General features: G+C 38.4%; 1 protein-coding gene and 1 pseudogene across 3 annotated transcripts in view; one reads left to right on the top strand and one right to left on the bottom strand.

The window, feature by feature from the left end:
* The window catches only part of pvalb6 (parvalbumin 6), a 106113-nt gene extending 92686 nt beyond the window's left edge, over positions 1 to 13427 (top strand). For all 3 annotated transcript variants that reach the window (XM_020927160.2, XM_055152398.1, XM_055152397.1), the window contains 4 exons: positions 6216 to 6281; positions 7987 to 8119; positions 11092 to 11201; positions 13007 to 13427. In XM_020927160.2, coding sequence (XP_020782819.2) covers positions 6216 to 6281; positions 7987 to 8119; positions 11092 to 11201; positions 13007 to 13032 — 335 coding nt within the window. In that variant the 3' untranslated portion in view covers positions 13033 to 13427. The remainder of the gene's footprint in view (positions 1 to 6215; positions 6282 to 7986; positions 8120 to 11091; positions 11202 to 13006) is intronic.
* On the bottom strand, positions 12273 to 12390 carry LOC129408771 (5S ribosomal RNA; annotated as a pseudogene).
* Positions 13428 to 18667: the final 5240 nt, after the last annotated feature.

The following is an 18667-nucleotide window of genomic DNA, read 5'->3' as shown; positions in this document are numbered from 1 at the left end:
ATCTTTCTCTGTTCCACCGTCGATAAATTTACTTTAAGTATTTGCTGATAAACAATATCAACTGATACACAAACAGTGTATGGTAAAATAATAATCCAAATGTGTTTTATAACTGTTATTTATCATTTAAAGTAATTACAGAAAAGCTTTATGAAAATATATGTTTAATTTTATGAGAGATTTTGGGCTAGTAAATCATTTTATTACACCAATTTGTATTTATCAGCTGAACCAATATCTTGGAACCAATATATCCGAACCTAGCCTGATTCATCACCTGACCTCGCAGCATTAGGATTCATTTGCTTGATAGTAGGCAGGTATTTTTTTATTTAACCAGTCGTTGCTATTTGGTCGTGACGTATGTAATGGTATTTTGGTATATACTGGTATATTAAGCTTTTCCCAAATCCCGTCGGAAGAAGGGCAATAACATCTTTCCCCTTGATAAAATTCACCAAACATTCTCTTTGTTCCGGCTTTAAATCCTCGATCTCGGAAATCGTTGCAGAGAAAGTATGCCCGGACTTGCACTTCCGGGGTTCTTGCAAACCGTCTAGTGTATTCCGATTCCTGACCTAGTCGCTGGAGAGAAAAGAAACTGAGTGGAGGCAGTAGGTGGCACCAGCCTCGCTAATCCAAACCACCAAAATTTTCAATATCTGATGCCAGTATCATATCGGTGCATCCCTAGTATGTAATTTGTAGTACGACAACTATGTAACGCTGTAAGCAAACCAAAATGAATGTTTGTCAGTGACTAATAATTGTTTTTGCAAATTATGATCATTGCACTTTCAGTCCAAAAATTAGCATTACAAATTTGCAGGTATTATGAAAAACAAGTCTATAAATGTTGGGAATTATTGTGTAACTCGACTACAGCACAAGTTGTGAATGTGACCTTCTCGTAGCCTGGGGACACAGACTCTTTAGTATTAAACACCAGCTCCCATAAAACATTACATTAAACACATGGCATTGGAACAGCAGTTCTGAACAAAACAAATCCCTCGACATCTAAGTTACAAGAAGAGGTGTGCGGCTTGAATAAATAACTGTGACATTCACCTGAAAAAGCCCGGTTGTGGTAGACACACATGGAGGGCAGAACAGAATTTAATGCTGTTGTACTGATGAACAAAGTCGCCTGGCTGCTTCATACAGCACAGTTGGCGTTTGATATCAGCTCAAATCCATCTAATCCTCCTCATTCCACGTCTCTGAACTGTCTTTTAACCCTGCAGACATCTTTGTGCTAAAGGTCGTGAGCTGGAGAATATTAAAAGATTGTGAGTGGGGTCACATGAGTTAAGTGTATGTCAGTATTGATCTGTGTGTGCTGGACTGTTTTAGTGAAGTACAAACACAAAGAGGTCGCAGGTCTAGTACATCAGGACAGACTGTTACGGTCTTAAAGTATCCACATCAACTGTGCTAATCCAGTTTGTCAAGTTGGAAACCCTGAAGTTTGATTAAATAAGAAATAAAACTTTTTTTTTTGCCACATTCTAGCTATTATACAGAGTTTCAAGGCAACTCTGGGCAACTGTGGATTCTGCAAACTCTTAATAGAAGCAGTAGTAGAATAACCAAGAGACATATCGTAATTTGGGGGTTATATATATAGGAAGTAATACACAAATATAGAGATGTACTTATTTTATAGATCACTTGAAAGCCCTGTACCTGATTTTTACTGTTTTAAGAACATGAAAAACAGAAACCACTGTGAACTATTTAAAATGAGCTGGCATTTTAAATGGTTTGAAGTGGTCCAAAGTTATTCCTCACTTACCTAAGCATTCCAAACATCCTTATTACTGTATTGTTTTGGACTATAAAGCGCACCAGATTATAAGGCGCAATATCAATAATGTTGAATTCTCTCATCTATTTTCATACATAAATTGCACTGGATTATAAGGCGCATTAAGCGAGACAAACAGACGACACTTGGGACTGATCCTTAGCCCAGACATCCCCAATCCATTGGAAGATTGTGGTGTAAATCACCCGGTGTTGCCTCCCTGTCTTGGTGACTGTGTATTATGAATGTGAATGTGGGTGGATAATTTAAATTTGGATTTTTATTTCCTACGAGGAGGAGTTATAATGTGTTTAATGCAGCTTTGCACAGATTTGTTTACATTTTACAGAAACAAAACTTAAAACCACATGGCTAATTTGCATAAACTACAAGCGCTGAAAAAACAGCTCGCTCCTTGTGCGCTGATGCGGTTCAGCTTCTGTTGAACTTACTCCGCGAGGCTCCTGACTACGGTAGCTGTAATGCTTCAACAATCCATCAAGCGGTGCGGTTTTGTATCTTACCAAAGTCATACTAAAACATTTTGACAGATTTTTGAGAGCCGTGTACCACATAAAATCAGTTTGTGGTCAGTCAGCACAACAAGAATTAAGACATAAGGCATCGGATTATAAAGCGCACTGTCGATTTTGGAGAAAATTAAAGGATTTTAAGTACGCCTTTATAATCCGAAAAATACGGAAGTCACAGTAATGGGCTTTTCACAACTGACGGTAAAGATATCATCAACTACCACACTAACTCACACTTCCTAATTATCAGACAGTACAATGTTTTATAATTAGATACATGCTTTGGGTTTATTTTGACCTCAAGAGCTGCTTTTAGCATATATCAGATTATCCTCCAGGACCTTTAAGTGTAGTTAGTAGTCAGACTTGCACAGCACATAAGGCCTTTGCTGACTACAAGGTGACTTCAGTTTATAGGGAACTGTATTTACATTTTATTTGTATTCACATTATTGTAAGTCATTATTTTGTTTCAGTGATTACTCCATTATGATATGCTTAGGTGAGAGAGTTTTTGGACACTAGCAGCTGTTATGTAATACAGACATAAACAGTGAGTGTCCTTGAGAATGATGCAGCATAAGTCTTTCCCACAGTCTGAAGGGCAGCTCAGACCTGACCAGCTCAGCAAAATACAAACTGCACCATCACTATGTGCTCTGGAGAGTTCTATACACACTTTATACACTTTACATGAGTCCCTATTATAGTGTTTTCATGATATTAGAATTCCAAACTTGATTTCATACTTTCGTTTATATTCCCATGTGGTTTTATATCTGTGTAATCCCCCAGTGGTCCAGGTAGTTTCCATGGGCGTGTACTAGTCTGTGTGCTCTTATACTTGTTCTGATCATCTCGAAATCACTCTAAAGCTTTTCAGGAAAGGTTCATTTCTGCCCTGTGACTGTTAATTTTAGTACTGATACTTGCTCAAATGAGTATCTAGTTTCAATACCACTTTTAGTATCAATTAGTAATCCTAGTTTAGTTTAGTTTTGATGTGAGTTTGAACCACAACTGTACATTTTCACATTTATTTTAGAGGTACAGTACCTAGAGTACAGTTCAATGTTGGTGAACTTGTTTTTCTTAGCAGTGGGAGGTCAGGGGTCCATGCAGCCATTTGCTTTGTTCACACGGTGCTAGCCCCAAGCCTGGATAAAAAATATGAAACGTCAGACAGACATAACAAAAGCAGCAGAAGAGGTTAATTTGTAATGGATCCATCTACATATTCCACTTTTTCCAAATCCAGAGCAACTGATGTCCAGTGTTGGAATTAGCAATTTGGGGGCCCTAGGCGAATTTGAGTTTGCAGCCCTCATTATAATGCACCATCTTTTTGTTTTGTTTTGAATATATTTATTGTCTGTTTTCCCCATTGTTCTTGAGACATGCACATCTCTATTTATGTGAATTATGGACACAGTTTTATTAGTTCGGTCACGTACTAGATAACCAGCACTGGAAGTAGTTGTATTTTTTTGCTATTACAATTGCATTTTTCTTTACATCCATTACAAATGATTATTATTCTTTTCTCATGATTATTGTTATTGTTATTGTTAAAGTAAATTACTCTCATTTAATGTCATATTGAGAAAAAAGTAAATTGCTCTGAGCCACCTACTTTTGCCTAATTATAGCGCCGCCTCTGCCGATGGCTGATATATTTAGGTCGATATTTTGGGCAGATTTGGTTTATTCTCCCCAAATTTTGTGTTTTAAATTTATTGCAAAGTTACTCACAGTCCTTTTTTTTTTTTTTTACCACAAACCTTTAAAAGAGCAGTTTAGTCACATTTTGTGCTGTTATCTCTAAAATGTTCAAAACTCAAAATCCATATTCTTAAGACAACAGATCAACTCAAACAAAATATCAGCCTCTGCTGGAGATTTAAGGCCAGTAGCAGATATGCTCAAAAGTGTAAATATTGGCCGCCAATCGATATTACGGACTGTCTATACTTCTAAGATGATTACATTTTTTATGAGCTTCAGAATTACTCACAGAATCATTATTTGTTACAAGCTGGTACTTCTTTACTAAGCTACTTCTGATCATTTAATGCATTTCAACTAACAGATATGTTTTAGCTGCAATATCAAATAGTTGAATTACTTCTACTTGTTTCCCATGACATACATTGCAACGTCGGCTCCCTCTGTGTAATAGGAGCACATCTTCCGCCTAGAGCCTAGAGACTCTGCTCTGACAGACTTTCTCCATTTGCCCCTTGCCTCACTCACATTACAAACTCTTACATAAAGTCTGCTTTTTGAAGTGACCGTCATGTCGCTGTCAGAGACCACACGGCAATAACTCACCCATAGATTTTTGCCCCTCTCTAAATTAAAGGTGCACTATGTAACTTTTCGGTTGGGGGTACGTCACCTGCTTGTTTCTGTGGATATGTCACTGCTCTGCTTCAAATGTTCCACTTTATGACATTAAAAAGATCTACTTTACATTTACTCAATTTACAGGTGGTTTTACAGCTCAAATATCTAGACAGGCATTCTGACTGTGCCTCTTAACAGAACTGACCTGTAACTTGGTCTGGTTTGATCTCCATGATGATAGATATAACATCTCCATGGTGAAAAAGCAGGTGGCAGACGCTTCATCAGAAAAGTTACACAGTGCAGCTTTAGGTATCGCTTGTTTTTCAGTTCTCATCAAACAAAGCAGACCACAGTGCACCGTGTCTTCTTAAATCTCACTTTGTTTGTCATCTGCACTGCGCCTGGACACTTGTCTCTGCCATTGTGTTTATTCAAAAGGAAAATGGATAGAGGAGAGCGTTAGTCAAAGTCAAGGGGAAGCGACCTCCAATAAATACATAAAACACAGTTAAGTGCTGGGGTGAGTCCAAACTGATTTCTATGGCCCTAAAGATATTAGATTCACTTCAGAGTATTGTAACCTTGGCATCGTCGTCGACACTGTAGTGCTTTTTCAGTAAAGGTTTTGGGTATTTTTTCACTTCATTTGAATGGCCTATAATACACCGTTTTCTGTTGTCTCATCATCAAAAATATTAGTTAAATATTAGTTTAGTTAGTGTTTAGTGTTTCTTTCACACATGTTAAACACACAGATCCTCCATACTAAGGCTAAGTTCTTCTCTCAAACAGAAAACACTCTGTTCCACCTTGTGATGTCATGTGGTAATACAGGAAGTGCTCCATTGTGTTTTTTTAAATTCCACTAGAATCATGTGGATAATTTCAGCCCTGGAACTGCCCGTCTATATTGAATTAAAGGTAAAAGGTTGGTGTTCACTGTAAAACTACCACTGCATGACATCACAAAGTGGAGCAGAGCATTTTGTGCTTTGGTGATAAGGACAGACTAATAATAAAAGATTACTTAAACTTGTGTGAATGAAACAACACAACTCCAGGTCTGTTTTTGATTAGGTAACAACATTATAACAGGGTTTAAAGCTCACTTACTTTTACTTACTTCTGCTCCTGTGTTTTACTTTTGAAATCGATTGTTCCATCACTGTGCTTGTTTTTACTCAAGGCACATCTGTGTTCTTCTCTGGTTTGCCCTGGACAGTCTCTGTAACTCACTCTGTCACTCAGCAGCTCCTCGTGTGGTTCATCTCTGAAGTGTTTGGAGTGTAAAGTGACTGTGTGCTCTGGTCCTGCCTTGGTTTTAACACTGTCCCTTTTGTCTTCTTTTCTGTCTCCCTCTGTCCTCTTCTGCCCTCTTCTGTCCTTTTCCCTCCCCCTCTCTGTCCTCTTCTGTCCTTGTCTATCCCACTCTCTATCCTCATCTGTCCTCCTCTCTGTCCTCTTCTGTCCTTGTCTGTCCCTCTCTCTTTCCCTTCTGTCCCCTTGTCTCTTGTCTCCTGCAGCTAAAATGGCAATGAGCGGCATCCTCAACTGTGACGACATCAAGAAGGCTCTAGACGCATTTGCAGGTAAAACTTTGACTTTTTCTGTTTATGTGAAATTCTAAATGAGACATGGAAGACACTGTGAATGTAAAACTGGATGTTAGATAAGGTTGTTTAGCTCCTTGTGGAGACAAATCGATCTGTGGTGCTGAACCATTGCTCTTCTGGTGCCCACAAAAGTCGAATTTGCTCCTCTGTCTAAACACAAGCTGATCTGAACAATGTGCACAACAAAGTGTATTTTTGTGTTCACATTGTGTTCATGAGATGATGTTGATAAAAAAGAACAGCGCTGTGCTTCATTTAAAAACGTATTAAAATGTGAAAAACAGAACTAGATTGCAGTGGTCCAAAGTTATTCCTCACTTACCTTATGCATTCCAAGCATCTTAATTAATCACCACAATAAGCTACAGCTCAGGGAGACGAGTGCAGAGTTTTGAGGTGATGATAAAGCCAATAACAACTAACATGCTAACACACAACAGACAATAACACATTTTTCAAATTAGATGCAGAAAGTATGTGGCAAACTTTTTCCACCACTGAGGTCCGAGTTGCGCCATCCTAGGAAAAGGGGCGTGTCATGCGTGCCGACTTCCTCAGAAAACCGATTCAGAAGGATAATTAAACGCAGGGAGAAGCAAGCAGATGATGTCCATTAGGAGAGACTTCTGTGCAGATGGGTGAAGGTTGTTGTTGCTTTTGGTTTAATTTTAATTTGTACTTTACACTACAATGGAAGTCTGATTTAAAATAAATGTTTGTCTTTTTTTTCTCTTTTTTTGTTTTAGTGTGCTTCCTACTCTGACCACATTGGCTAGCTTCCCCACAACATACAATAATATAATAAAATATCTGTACTTGGACAAGTCAAATTTTGCTCAAATACATGAGACAAAATGGGGCACAGTGTCTTCAAAGGGCCTATATTAAATAAAATGGACTCTTGTGAGCTTTTAGCCATTTTAGTTATAATGTTCTTAGCTCATCAGAAACATACCTGGAGTTTTGATTCATTCAGACATGTTTGAGTAATCCTTTGAGTAACTGTAGAGATTGGCAATTCCAGGCCTGAAATGAAATGATTCTAGTGAATATGTATGCGAGTTTAAAAACAGAGTAGAGCCCTTCCTGTAGTCCGTCTGAGAAAAGAATAAAATATGAAGGATATGTGTGTTAAGCATGTGAATGAAACAAAACACAACTCCAGGTCTGTTTGTGATACAAACAAAATAACATAAATCAGAAAATAGCATTATATAGGTCCTATAAACATATAATAGACTGACCCCAAAAACTGCATTGTATAAAATGAGACAAAAATAGATCTGATGCCAAAACTCGCTCTCAAAACTAAATCCCACTAAACCTGGTCATGGCACTTCCAGAAATGCACAGAGAAAATGATAGACTTTTGAAAACATAACCCATCTCTGAAGTGGCTGGATGCTCAGTTTGTAATCTCAGCTTCTATAACTCAAGAGCGCTCTCCTCACAACGTTAAGAAGTGTTCGGAGAATGAGGCTGTGAAGTGTCTCTTCAGCTCCTCTGGCTATCACATGTTCTCAAAGAGGGCATATCAATCACACCACAATAGTCTGTCTTCTTCCAATTAACCCAATGCTGCAGGGCTCATCTACTTTCACTGGAGTTACTTTTAGGAGGAAGCCCACTTTTCACTGTCTCCGCTTTGTTGTGTTCTGTGTTTTTTTGTTTTTTGGACCAGTGGCCGAGTCTTTTGACGTTAAGAAGTTCTTCGAGATGGTCGGTCTGAAGTCCAAGTCTGCGGACGACGTCAAGAAGGTGTTCACAGTGCTGGACGCGGACAACAGCGGCTTCATCGAGGAGGAGGAGCTTAAGTACGTCATTTTCAAAATAAGCAACAACATAGACTGATGAGTTAAAAATCCTATATTATGTAAAAAAAAATTGACTCTTAGTTTCTGAGTTCTAAGTCATGCTAGAATGCTGATACCTCTTAAAAAACATACTTTGACTTGTGTTTTGTTTCATTCACACATATTTGAGTAATCCTATACTATTAGTTTACGTCTCCAAAGCTCAAAATGCTCTGTTCCACCTTGTGATGTCATTTACTGTAGTGGTAGTTTTCATGTTAACAGTTACCTCTTACTTTTAGTTCAGTTAAGATTGGAATACCAGGGCTGAAGTTATCCAAATTATTGTATTGAAGGTGGATGGAGTTTAAAAACACAGTGGAGCACATCCTGTTTTCTGTTTGAGAAAAGAACTCAGCCTAAATATACAGCATTTGTGTGTTAAACATTTGAATGAAACAAAACACAACTCTGAGTATGTTTCTGATGAGGAAACAACATAATAACAGATCAGAAAATCATGTAATATAGGCCATTTAAAGGTGCACTATAGATACTTTGCCTGAATTGTTCCACAGTATGGCATTAAATGTGTTCATCTTCCTTCAGACTAATTTCTTATTTATTTATTTGTAAAGGGACAGCACATATTAATGAATATTTAAAATGTAAATATGTAAAGATTATAGCCAACGTGGCAAATTTCCATCTTCAGTCCCTCTTCAGGTTTATGCGAAATCATCTACAGCAGTGGTCCCCAACCCCTGGGCCATGGACCGGTACTGGGTCGTGGGTCGTTTGGTACCGGGCCACAAAAACGTGAACCCCCCCATACGGCACGTGGACCATGCCTCTTCCTGTGCACCACGTAGACCACATCGTCTCGCGCATGCCACATGGACTGCGCAGGAGGCATGTTTCCCACGTCTCTAAACCAGAATTAAAACCAGGTCTAAACCAGAACTAAAACCAGGACTAAATCAGGACTAAAATCAAGTCTAAACCAGGTCTAAACCAGGACTAAACCAGGTTTAAATCAGGTCTAAACCAGGTCTAAACCAGAACTAAAACCAGGACTAAAATCAAGTCTAAACCAGGTCTAAACCAGGTCTAAACCAGGACTAAACCAGGTCTAATCCAGGACTAAACCAGGACTAAACCAGGTTTAAATCAGGTCTAAACCAGGTCTAAACCAGAACTAAAACCAGGACTAAACCAGGACTGAAATCAAGTCTAAACCAGGTCTAAACCAGAACTAAAACCAGGACTAAACCAGGACTAAAATCAAGTCTAAACCAGGTCTAAACCAGGACTAAACCAGGTCTAATCCAGGACTAAACCAGGACTAAACCAGGTTTAAATCAGGTCTAAACCAGAACTAAAACCAGGACTAAACCAGGACTGAAATCAAGTCTAAACCAGGTCTAAACCAGAACTAAAACCAGGACTAAACCAGGACTAAACCAGGTCTAATCCAGGACTAAACCAGGACTAAACCAGGACTAAAAATCAAGTCTAAACCAGGTCTAAACCAGGACTAAACCAGGTCTAATCCAGGACTAAACCAGGACTAAAATCAAGTCAAACCAGGTCTAAACCAGGACTAAACCAGGACTAAACCAGGACTAAACCAGGACTGAAATCAAGTCTAAACCAGGTCTAAACCAGGACTAAACCAGGACTAAACCAGGACTGAAATCAAGTCTAAACCAGGTCTAAACCAGAACTAAAACCAGGACTAAACCAGGACTAAAATCAAGTCTAAACCAGGTCTAAACCAGAACTAAACCAGGTCTAAACCAGAACTAAAACCAGGACTAAACCAGGACTAAAATCAAGTCTAAACCAGGTCTAATCCAGGACTAAACCAGGACTAAACCAGGTTTAAATCAGGTCTAAACCAGGTCTAAATCAGGACTAAAACAGGATTTAACCAGGATTAAACCATGTGGACCTCATCTCCTCCCCTATGCCGCGTGGACTGTGCCTGTTCCCGAATCCTGCGTCTTCTCGCGCCCTCTGAGTGGACCACCGCGCGTCCTCCTATACGCCACCGGTCCATGAAAATATTCTTCCGAAAAGAGCCCCCGGTCGGACATGAAAACGGTCCACGGTGCAAAAAAGGTTGGGGACCACTGATCTACAGGACAGGGAAAGTACAGCAACAATCACACAAAAGTACTAACTAGTAAGTAGTAAGTAGACTAACATGTGTGAGGAAAAGTTACTAGTCAGATCTGTGGAGAGGTGACCCCACTTACAGTAAGAAAATATGTTTTACAAGGAATTTTGAGCTTTAAAAACAAATGTAAATGAAAAAGTGTAAGATAAATAGGTTTATAGCCATACTGTTGATAGCAAAAAAACACCTCCATAGAGACCAGAAAAGTTACGCATTGTACCTTTATGTTATGAAATATGTAAACCTGGTCTCTGTGTCCTTACTCCTCTAGACTGCTTTGCTTGGAATGCTCCACAGTATGGCATTTTTTCATTTCAATCATGCACTCTTCTTCATTGAGAAAAGCGGGTGGTGCCACTTGGCCCAGTTTCTAGTCAGATCTGTGGAGAGGCGACCCTGCTCACAGTAACACAGCGTTAATGTGTTTTTCAATGTATTTTTAAACAACAAAAACACCTGTAAATGTATAAATGTAAGAAAGAAAAGTTTATAGCCATACTGTGGAATCTTTCAGGATATCAAACAACATCTCCATGGAGACCAGAGAAGCTACACATTGTATCTTTATATTATGAGATATCTTGACCTGGTCTCTGTGTCTTTACTCGGAACGTAACAAATCAATAACGCATTTTTTTCAAGGTATTTTTGAGCTTTAAAAACACCTGCAAAAAGATTGATATGCTTCATGTCATACTGTGGAATCTGGGATATCAAACGACATCTCCTTGGAGACCAGAAAAGTGACATAGTGTAGCTTTAAGTTATGAAATATGTAAACCTGGATTTTTTTCTGTTCTTTCTCTTCTAGATTCGTCTTGAAGGGTTTCGCCAAAGATGGTAGAGACCTGACAGACAAAGAAACCAAAGCATTTTTAAGAGCAGCTGACAAGGACGGGGACGGCAAGATAGGAGTGGAAGGTACAGCTACAGTGTATTGTGGTTAACGCAGACATCAGTATATGAAGGTCGCGTTTCATTTCTCCTTCTTCACTTCCTTCTTCTTGATTCCTCTCCTCGATTTGGCAAGAAATGGGTGAGAAAGTCCCACCCACAGAGGAGACACAAAAGAAAGAGGATATAAACGCCTCACTGAAACCTATAAAGTCTGATTCTTTTATCGGATGTCTGCCTCCTGAAGCCTCCCTCATCTTTACTCCTTCCTTCCGTGGTTTTCTTTGGGACACCACTTAATATGACACATTTAATTGACAGCTGAAAAATAGAGGATCGAGGAGAGGAATCAACGAGAAGGAAGCGAGGAAAGAGAAGGTTTATAAGCTGTAGTGACATTCAGCTTAAATTTCATAGGTCAGGCTACTCATGTGACTCAAGCGTAGTTCAACAGTAAAGACTACAACCTCAGAATACGGAGGAATTTATGAAGCGATGACTTTGGTGGACAAAATGATGTACAAAGGCTGGTTTAGGAAGAAAGAGGAAGAGGAAGAGGTGTGTGTGAGGTGCATGGATCTGTGGTGAGGCATGGTTATGGTCACAAACTTAAAGTTGGAAATACCTAAACTCCTGTATTAGGTCCTATATTATGCAAAATTTACTTCTCTGGACATTCCTGGAGTTGTGAGGTGAAGAGAAGAGGTAGAGCGCTTCACTGGGTCATAAACAAAAAGTTAAAAGTAAAAGTACAGGTGCTCTGAAACTTGACATCTGAACAGAATGTAGCCCTTACTGGAAAAAAAAATAAAAAATTAAGTACGTTTTTATTTATATAGCACTTTTCACAGACATATGTCACAAAGATGCTTTATTATTCATTGTTCATTCACTCCACACTTGGTGGTGGTAAGATACTATTGTAGCCACAGCTGCCCTGGGGCAGACTGACACAAGCGCGGCTACCAATCTGCACCATCTGCCCCTCTGACCACCACCATCACTCACACACACACACACACACACCACATTCATACAAGGCAATGTGGGTGAAGTGTCTTGCCTATGGACACAATGACAGTATTTGTGACTGGCGCTCCACTGTGGCACCTGATTTTCCCAGTGGGCTCCCATCCAAGTACTAATCAGGCCCGGTCTTGCTTAGCTTCTGAGATCTGACGGGCTCAGGTTTTGACAAGCCGGTTTGGCCACTAAAGCATGTAAAAATGGTCAAGGTACAAACCCGAGGCACCGACTGAATATATTAAAAGTTCTTTATTACATGGAGGGATGGTCTCCGTCAGGGCATGAACCTGGAGTTATTCATTGTCACATGTTTGAGTAATCCTGTAATCCTGTTTCACTAGTCTACTCTAGATCTCGAAAGCTCAAAATGCTCTTTTCCATTTTGTGATGTCATGTATTGGTAGTGTAGTGATTTCATGTTAACACCTACCTTTACCTTTTGGTCTGGGAAATTCCTCAGCTGAAATTATCCAAATGATTGTAGTGAAGGTGTTTGAGTGAGTTTAAAAACACAGTGGAGCACATCCCGTACAAACACATGAAGTCACAAAGTGTTCTCTGTATGAGAACTCAGCCTAAATGTGCAGGATTTCTGTGTTAAACGTGTGAATGAAACAAAACTCCAGAAATGTATGGCAAAGAAAATTGTTACGAGGCTGCTTACTCACTCCAGAACTTCTTCAATTCACTTCAACTGAACTCTGAACTATATATAGTACCACCATCATAAATGTTGTAGTATTTTTCATGAACAGAAAAAGCAGCTGTCATTTCCTGACTCTTGTTCCTCTTTTTGTGTCTTGCAGAGTTCACTGCCCTGGTGAAAGAATAAATAGCCCGATCGCAGATGACTGTCTCCTAACAACATCCTGACGCCCTGTGGCCCTCCCCAGCTCCCTTACTCCCACAATGCACCTGGCTCTTTCCTATTGCTAGTAGTGCACTATAGAAACTAGTCCCTTACCACCATTTATTTGATCCCTTTTGTACAGCCTGTTCTGTTCAACGCTAAAGGCAAATCAAAGAAAGTCCCCAGCGCTGTGTCCACCTGTTTCTTCTTACCCTCTTCACTTTCTTTAGTTTCACTCTCTCTCTCTCTCTCTCTCTCTCTCCCTCTCTTCTCTCCCTTCATCCATGACTCCATCCATCTCTCCCTCTCCGCTCTGGTAATGGGCTATTGTAAAAAAACATACCAAAAGAAGAAAGAGGTCAAGCTGTGAACAAATATAATAAATTGAAAACAACAAATCGTCAACAAGGCTCATCTGTCACTTCTTTTTGGGGGAGGAGGGAGGGGGCAGGGGCTGTGATGTAGACGAGTGGGACGCTCCGTTTTCAGCTCTCGAGAAGCAACCACAGAATGCCGGATTACTTAAAGGGCCTAGACCCATTTTTTTCCCCATGTGTTTGATCAAAAACATAATATATAATATATAAGCAGCTCTTGAGGTCAAAATATGTCTGTCTGAGTAGCGTTGTGTTGTCTGAGTATCAAGAAATGCACTGTTAGCATACTAGTTACTCTCTGAAAGTCATGAAAAGAGCTTATAAAGTAATCGCTGTGAATAATTAGGATGCTCGGAATGCAAAAGGTAACTGAGGAATAACTTTGGACTAGGGATGCACCCCTGCCTTTTCTGTTCCAATACCGATTTCAATACTTTGGCTTTAAGTAGCTGCTGATCCCCGATATGAACCGATACTGTGAATGAATGAAAGTTTATTAGGACTATTAGGACAATAATGCATAGATATAATACAAAAAGTAAATATTTCTTTTCTATAATAAACAAAAATAAATGTCACACAGATTTTACTTGGGTCTGAAAAAGGAGTGGGTGGACTGGGGCAGAGAATGAATATAATGCACTTCCTTTAAATATAAACAGTGTATGGTAAAAATATATATATACCAAAATTATTTGTTTGTTTATTTGTTGTTTTTTTTTCCCGTCCTTCATTTAACATTGCTCTGCAGCCTGGTTGAGTTTACAAAAAATAGGCCAATGAAATTTAAGACCTTTGTGAAAAAAATAAGACTTGGACAACAGAATTTAAGACTTTCGAAGGCCTTATTTTAGGAACATGAAATTTAAGATTTTTTAAAGACTTTTAAATCATCAAAAACTGTGAATATCGGCACAGATTTCCAATACCAGCATCGTTTTGGTGCATCCTTATTTTGGATTGTCACAAACTGTTAAAATGAACTAGTTCTGTTTTTGTTTTTTCCACATTTTTAAGACAGCTACAGCACCTATAATAATTTTTGGTTACAGAGACTTCTATTTTATGTAGTTTTTGTCATGTTTGTGCTAAAAATATTAACAATTTGAATGGATAAAACAATCTCTACAGTAACAACCTGCTTACCTTTTTATTCAGTTTTTATTTACATTTCTTAAACATGTTTGTGTGTAATTCTCTTGACTTTACTCAGCGCGTGCCAGTTTCAGAATATATCGTGCTGTGGAGCCATTAGCACAATTGGATTCACACTGGGGTTCAATTTGGGTTAAGTATCCCCGATGGAGGATGAGGAGAGGAACTGGCAACACGGGACTGGCTTCTCCTGGTCTTTACTAGGCCATTTTCACGCCTGAGAGCACACGGATATTTAAGCTCCATCACCCTTCAGTCACACACACTCAGGAGTATGATATGTTTGACAAAGCTTAGAGGAGTCATGTAAGGAGAGGATTTATTATCAAAATGTATTATCACAAAGTAAATACAAGTATAAAATCACTCATGTACATATCTGATTAGTGAAATGTGTAAAAAATCTACTACAAGGATGATTAATATAGGCGGTTGCTTTTTAAAGGTCCTACATTACGCAAAATTTACTCTTGATCTTTAAGTCATATTGTTACCTCATCAAAAACAAACCAGGAGTTGTGTTTTGTTTCATTCACACATAGGGATGTAACAATAACCGAAATATCGTGACATCGTATCATCAAAAGTCTCACAACAAGCTCAATCAGAGATAGCAACCTGGCCCCCCATAAGGCATTGGTGGGGGCAGTTAATCACCACGGAAGTCAGCTTATGAGGAGCCCAGCCCATACCCCGATTATGTGTGTGCCAACTTGTGTGATGATTGGGTGAATATTTTAGCCCGCAGATGGTTCAGAAATTGCCAAAATTGCCTATCCTTTATAATGGCGTGACCTTTCAATTGACCTGTGTGACCTCAAATGACCTCGGATCGTCACCAGACTTTTTTCTGTGGCATCGGGCACGGGGGCTTGACCCACGTACCAAATTTGGTGACAATCGGTCCATAAATGGAAGAGAATTATCGCGTGGACAGACACACAGACACACAGGGTGAATACAAAACCTGGTCAACGCTTTGGGGACCAGGTAATAATACTGTGGGTCGTCACAGTACGTCGAATCACAAGTTCCTTTGCTTAAATACATGGTTTATAGTAGCAACATTTTATAAACATCAGGAACTACATATCCCATGATTCATGTCAGCGCAGACAACATGAAGAAATATGTTTTTTACTTGAATTCTTGGGATTATGATGACAATAATTCACACCAAAATCTTGCCATGGTATTGTAAAAGTAAAAAAGTGTCCTGTCTAGAAGTATATCAGTCTCTATAAAATATCACAGTAAATATCGTACCATGAGATGCATATCTTGATAATATCATAGCGAGAGATTTTGGATATCATCTCTATTCACACACCTTTATTTTTATCTGTCTACATCCCCAGAGCTCAGAACACTCTGTTCCACCTTGTGATGTCACAAAGCAGTGGTGTTCAGGTTAACAGCTACTTTTTACCTTTTGTTTATTAGAGATTCCAGGTCTGAAATAGTGTATGTGTATGGAGTTTACAAACTGTAGCGCTTCCTGTATTACCACATGACATCATAAGGTGGAACAGAGCGTTTTGAGCTCTGGAGATGTGGACAGATAAAAATAAAGTTATTCAAACATGTGTGAATGAAACAAAACACAACTGCAAGTATGTTTTTGATGAGGAAACATTACAGCATAGATCAGAAAATAGAGTAATAAGGGACTTTAATCCAAAAATAGTCCAAAATCTGGGACAGAACATTTAACAAAACTGTATTGTTATAATACATTGTGCATTTGTAATCTTTTTTTAATCAAAATCTATAAGTAAAATATATTAACAAAATAGTATTTACAAATAGAAAACAACATGTATTCTTACCTGAGGGTACAATACACTTTGAAGGCACGTAGAATGTCTTGTCTCCATGGAAATATTATTGCTTTGTCTAGAAAGTTCCACAGTGAAGATTAAACCAATATATCACGGGGCAATAGAAACACCCATAATGAATAAATGCTAGATGGAAATGTTTAATGTCATACCACGGAACATTCCAGAGTAAGCAATAACATCTCCATGGAGACAAGCAGGACAAGTTACACAGTGCAGCTTTCAGAACCATTATTGCACATTGGAAGAAAGTACCGTCGCTTCTTATAAAACACAAAGACAAATGCACAGCTGGTTCTTCATTTTCCCTGTGCTGTTGTAAAGAAGTATGCTTGACAGATGGTTTTAATGGAAAATGTTTAAAAGCCAATTTAGTTTTCAAACAAAATGAATGGGACTGCGCACCATGGCGTTATGTGATTAATCTGGATTCATTCTCCATTAAATTCAAATAATACAGTTTTAATGTGTACACGAGTCTTGGTTTTCAGTAGAAGTTTTACTATTTTTGGCGATCTAACTAAACTAACCTAAACGTTTCAATGCAAATGAGCTATTTTAACACATAAAGTTTCTATTCTGTGACATTTATTGACCAAAACATAAAACTCGTCTAGTGTCAAATTGATCCAGTAATAGGTTTTTGAAGGATATGCTAAGGTGATTTTAGCTTCTTTTGCGAAACACTCCATTGCCTATAGCAATCTCATAACAGAGATACATAAATTACCAGTAAGGGAAGTCTGAAGCTCTCCAATATCATTCACCTTCACAGAACTTTTCCATTACATCCCATTTGCAAGTATTTAGTAGAAGTTCAATAAGAAATTTCAGTATTTGCAGTAAGGCTAACCTATTACTCAGTGCTGGAAGAAGTAATCAAGAAGTATAGATACCAGAGCAAAAGAATACTCAAGTAAAAGTATCACATGAAAAAATAAGTAAAAGTAAAAGTATTTTGCGCAGCTTTTGAGGTCTAAGAAGGCTTCAAATGTACAGATTTTTATAACGATTTGTCCTGAATAGTGTTCAACAGAAACTAAATCAATGTTTTTTCCTAGCTGTGATATGACATTTTAGATTCATATTCCAATAAAGAAACCTTCAGCCTTTTCAGCAAGTACTTTTACTTTTCAGACCAATTCAAAAATGTAGAGGAAAGAGCAGAAAGTACAGGGGAGCGTGGCTATGTTCCCTCAGCCCTATATTCACTCATTTCTATGTTTTTTTGTTTTTTTCCCCCCCCAAAATTAGACCCCATGTTCCCTCATTTCCTTCACCATCAATTTGCATCAAAATTTATCTCCATTTCCCAATTTGGTCGTCAGTTACACCCAACTTACTATCCAGCAGCACTACAGATGTAATGCAGAGGTCATGGTGCAAAGGACCCTAGGATGAAATGACTCATCCCTTTAAATGTGATATAAAAATAAAAATGACTTGAATTAGAGTTTAGTTTTGAGAAAAGCCTTATAAATTCAGGAACATAGGGCTGAGGGAACATAGGGCTGACCCCGCTGTTTTTACATGTATGTAAAGTGCTACTTTATTAAAAAAGTGCTACTTTATTATTTTTACTCCATTACCACTCTACCATTGCTATAGACTTTTTTCACAACGGCTGGAAGTGCCATGATGTAGGGTAACATCACTTACGTTAATGATCTTCTATGGCAAAATATCTGTGGAAATGTCTCGCATATTTTCAACTAGCTTCATAAATCAGCTTCATAAATCTGCCCCATCACTAAATCTTCATCCAACAAGGTCGACAAAGGAGATATTCTGTCCATGAAGAATTTATCCACAACTATCAAGATAAGAAAGACAAAAAACGTAAAGGTGAACAACGACGACGCATTAATGAACTACTCAAGAGCAAAACTAACATTATGATCATGAATAAAACATAAGTAACTTGTTCACTCAGACTGATTTTACAATTAAAACTAAAAATCAATTTCATAATGCAGATATTAGTATAGATAGATTTGTGCAGTTCAAATGCTACAGATGTTCACAGTTTAGATGTCTAACATTTAAACTGCACAAATCTCTCTGTCTGCACCAATATGTAATTCATGCAATCGATTTTTTTATTTTAATTGTTTAGAATCGGTCTGAGTGAACAAGTTACTTATGTTTTATTCATGACCATAATGTTAGTTTTGTTCAGTAGTTCAATAATGCTAATCGTTGTTCACCTTTACGTTTTCGTCTTTCTTACCTTGATCAGGGCAG

The sequence above is a fragment of the Boleophthalmus pectinirostris genome, unplaced genomic scaffold (assembly GCF_026225935.1).
Source record: "Boleophthalmus pectinirostris isolate CB_2022bp ecotype Guang Dong unplaced genomic scaffold, ASM2622593v1 HiC_scaffold_17, whole genome shotgun sequence".
NCBI classification, from domain to species: Eukaryota; Metazoa; Chordata; class Actinopteri; order Gobiiformes; family Gobiidae; genus Boleophthalmus; species Boleophthalmus pectinirostris.
The sequence above is the reverse complement of the archived record's forward strand: the minus strand, read 5'-3'. Positions and strand labels throughout refer to the sequence as shown.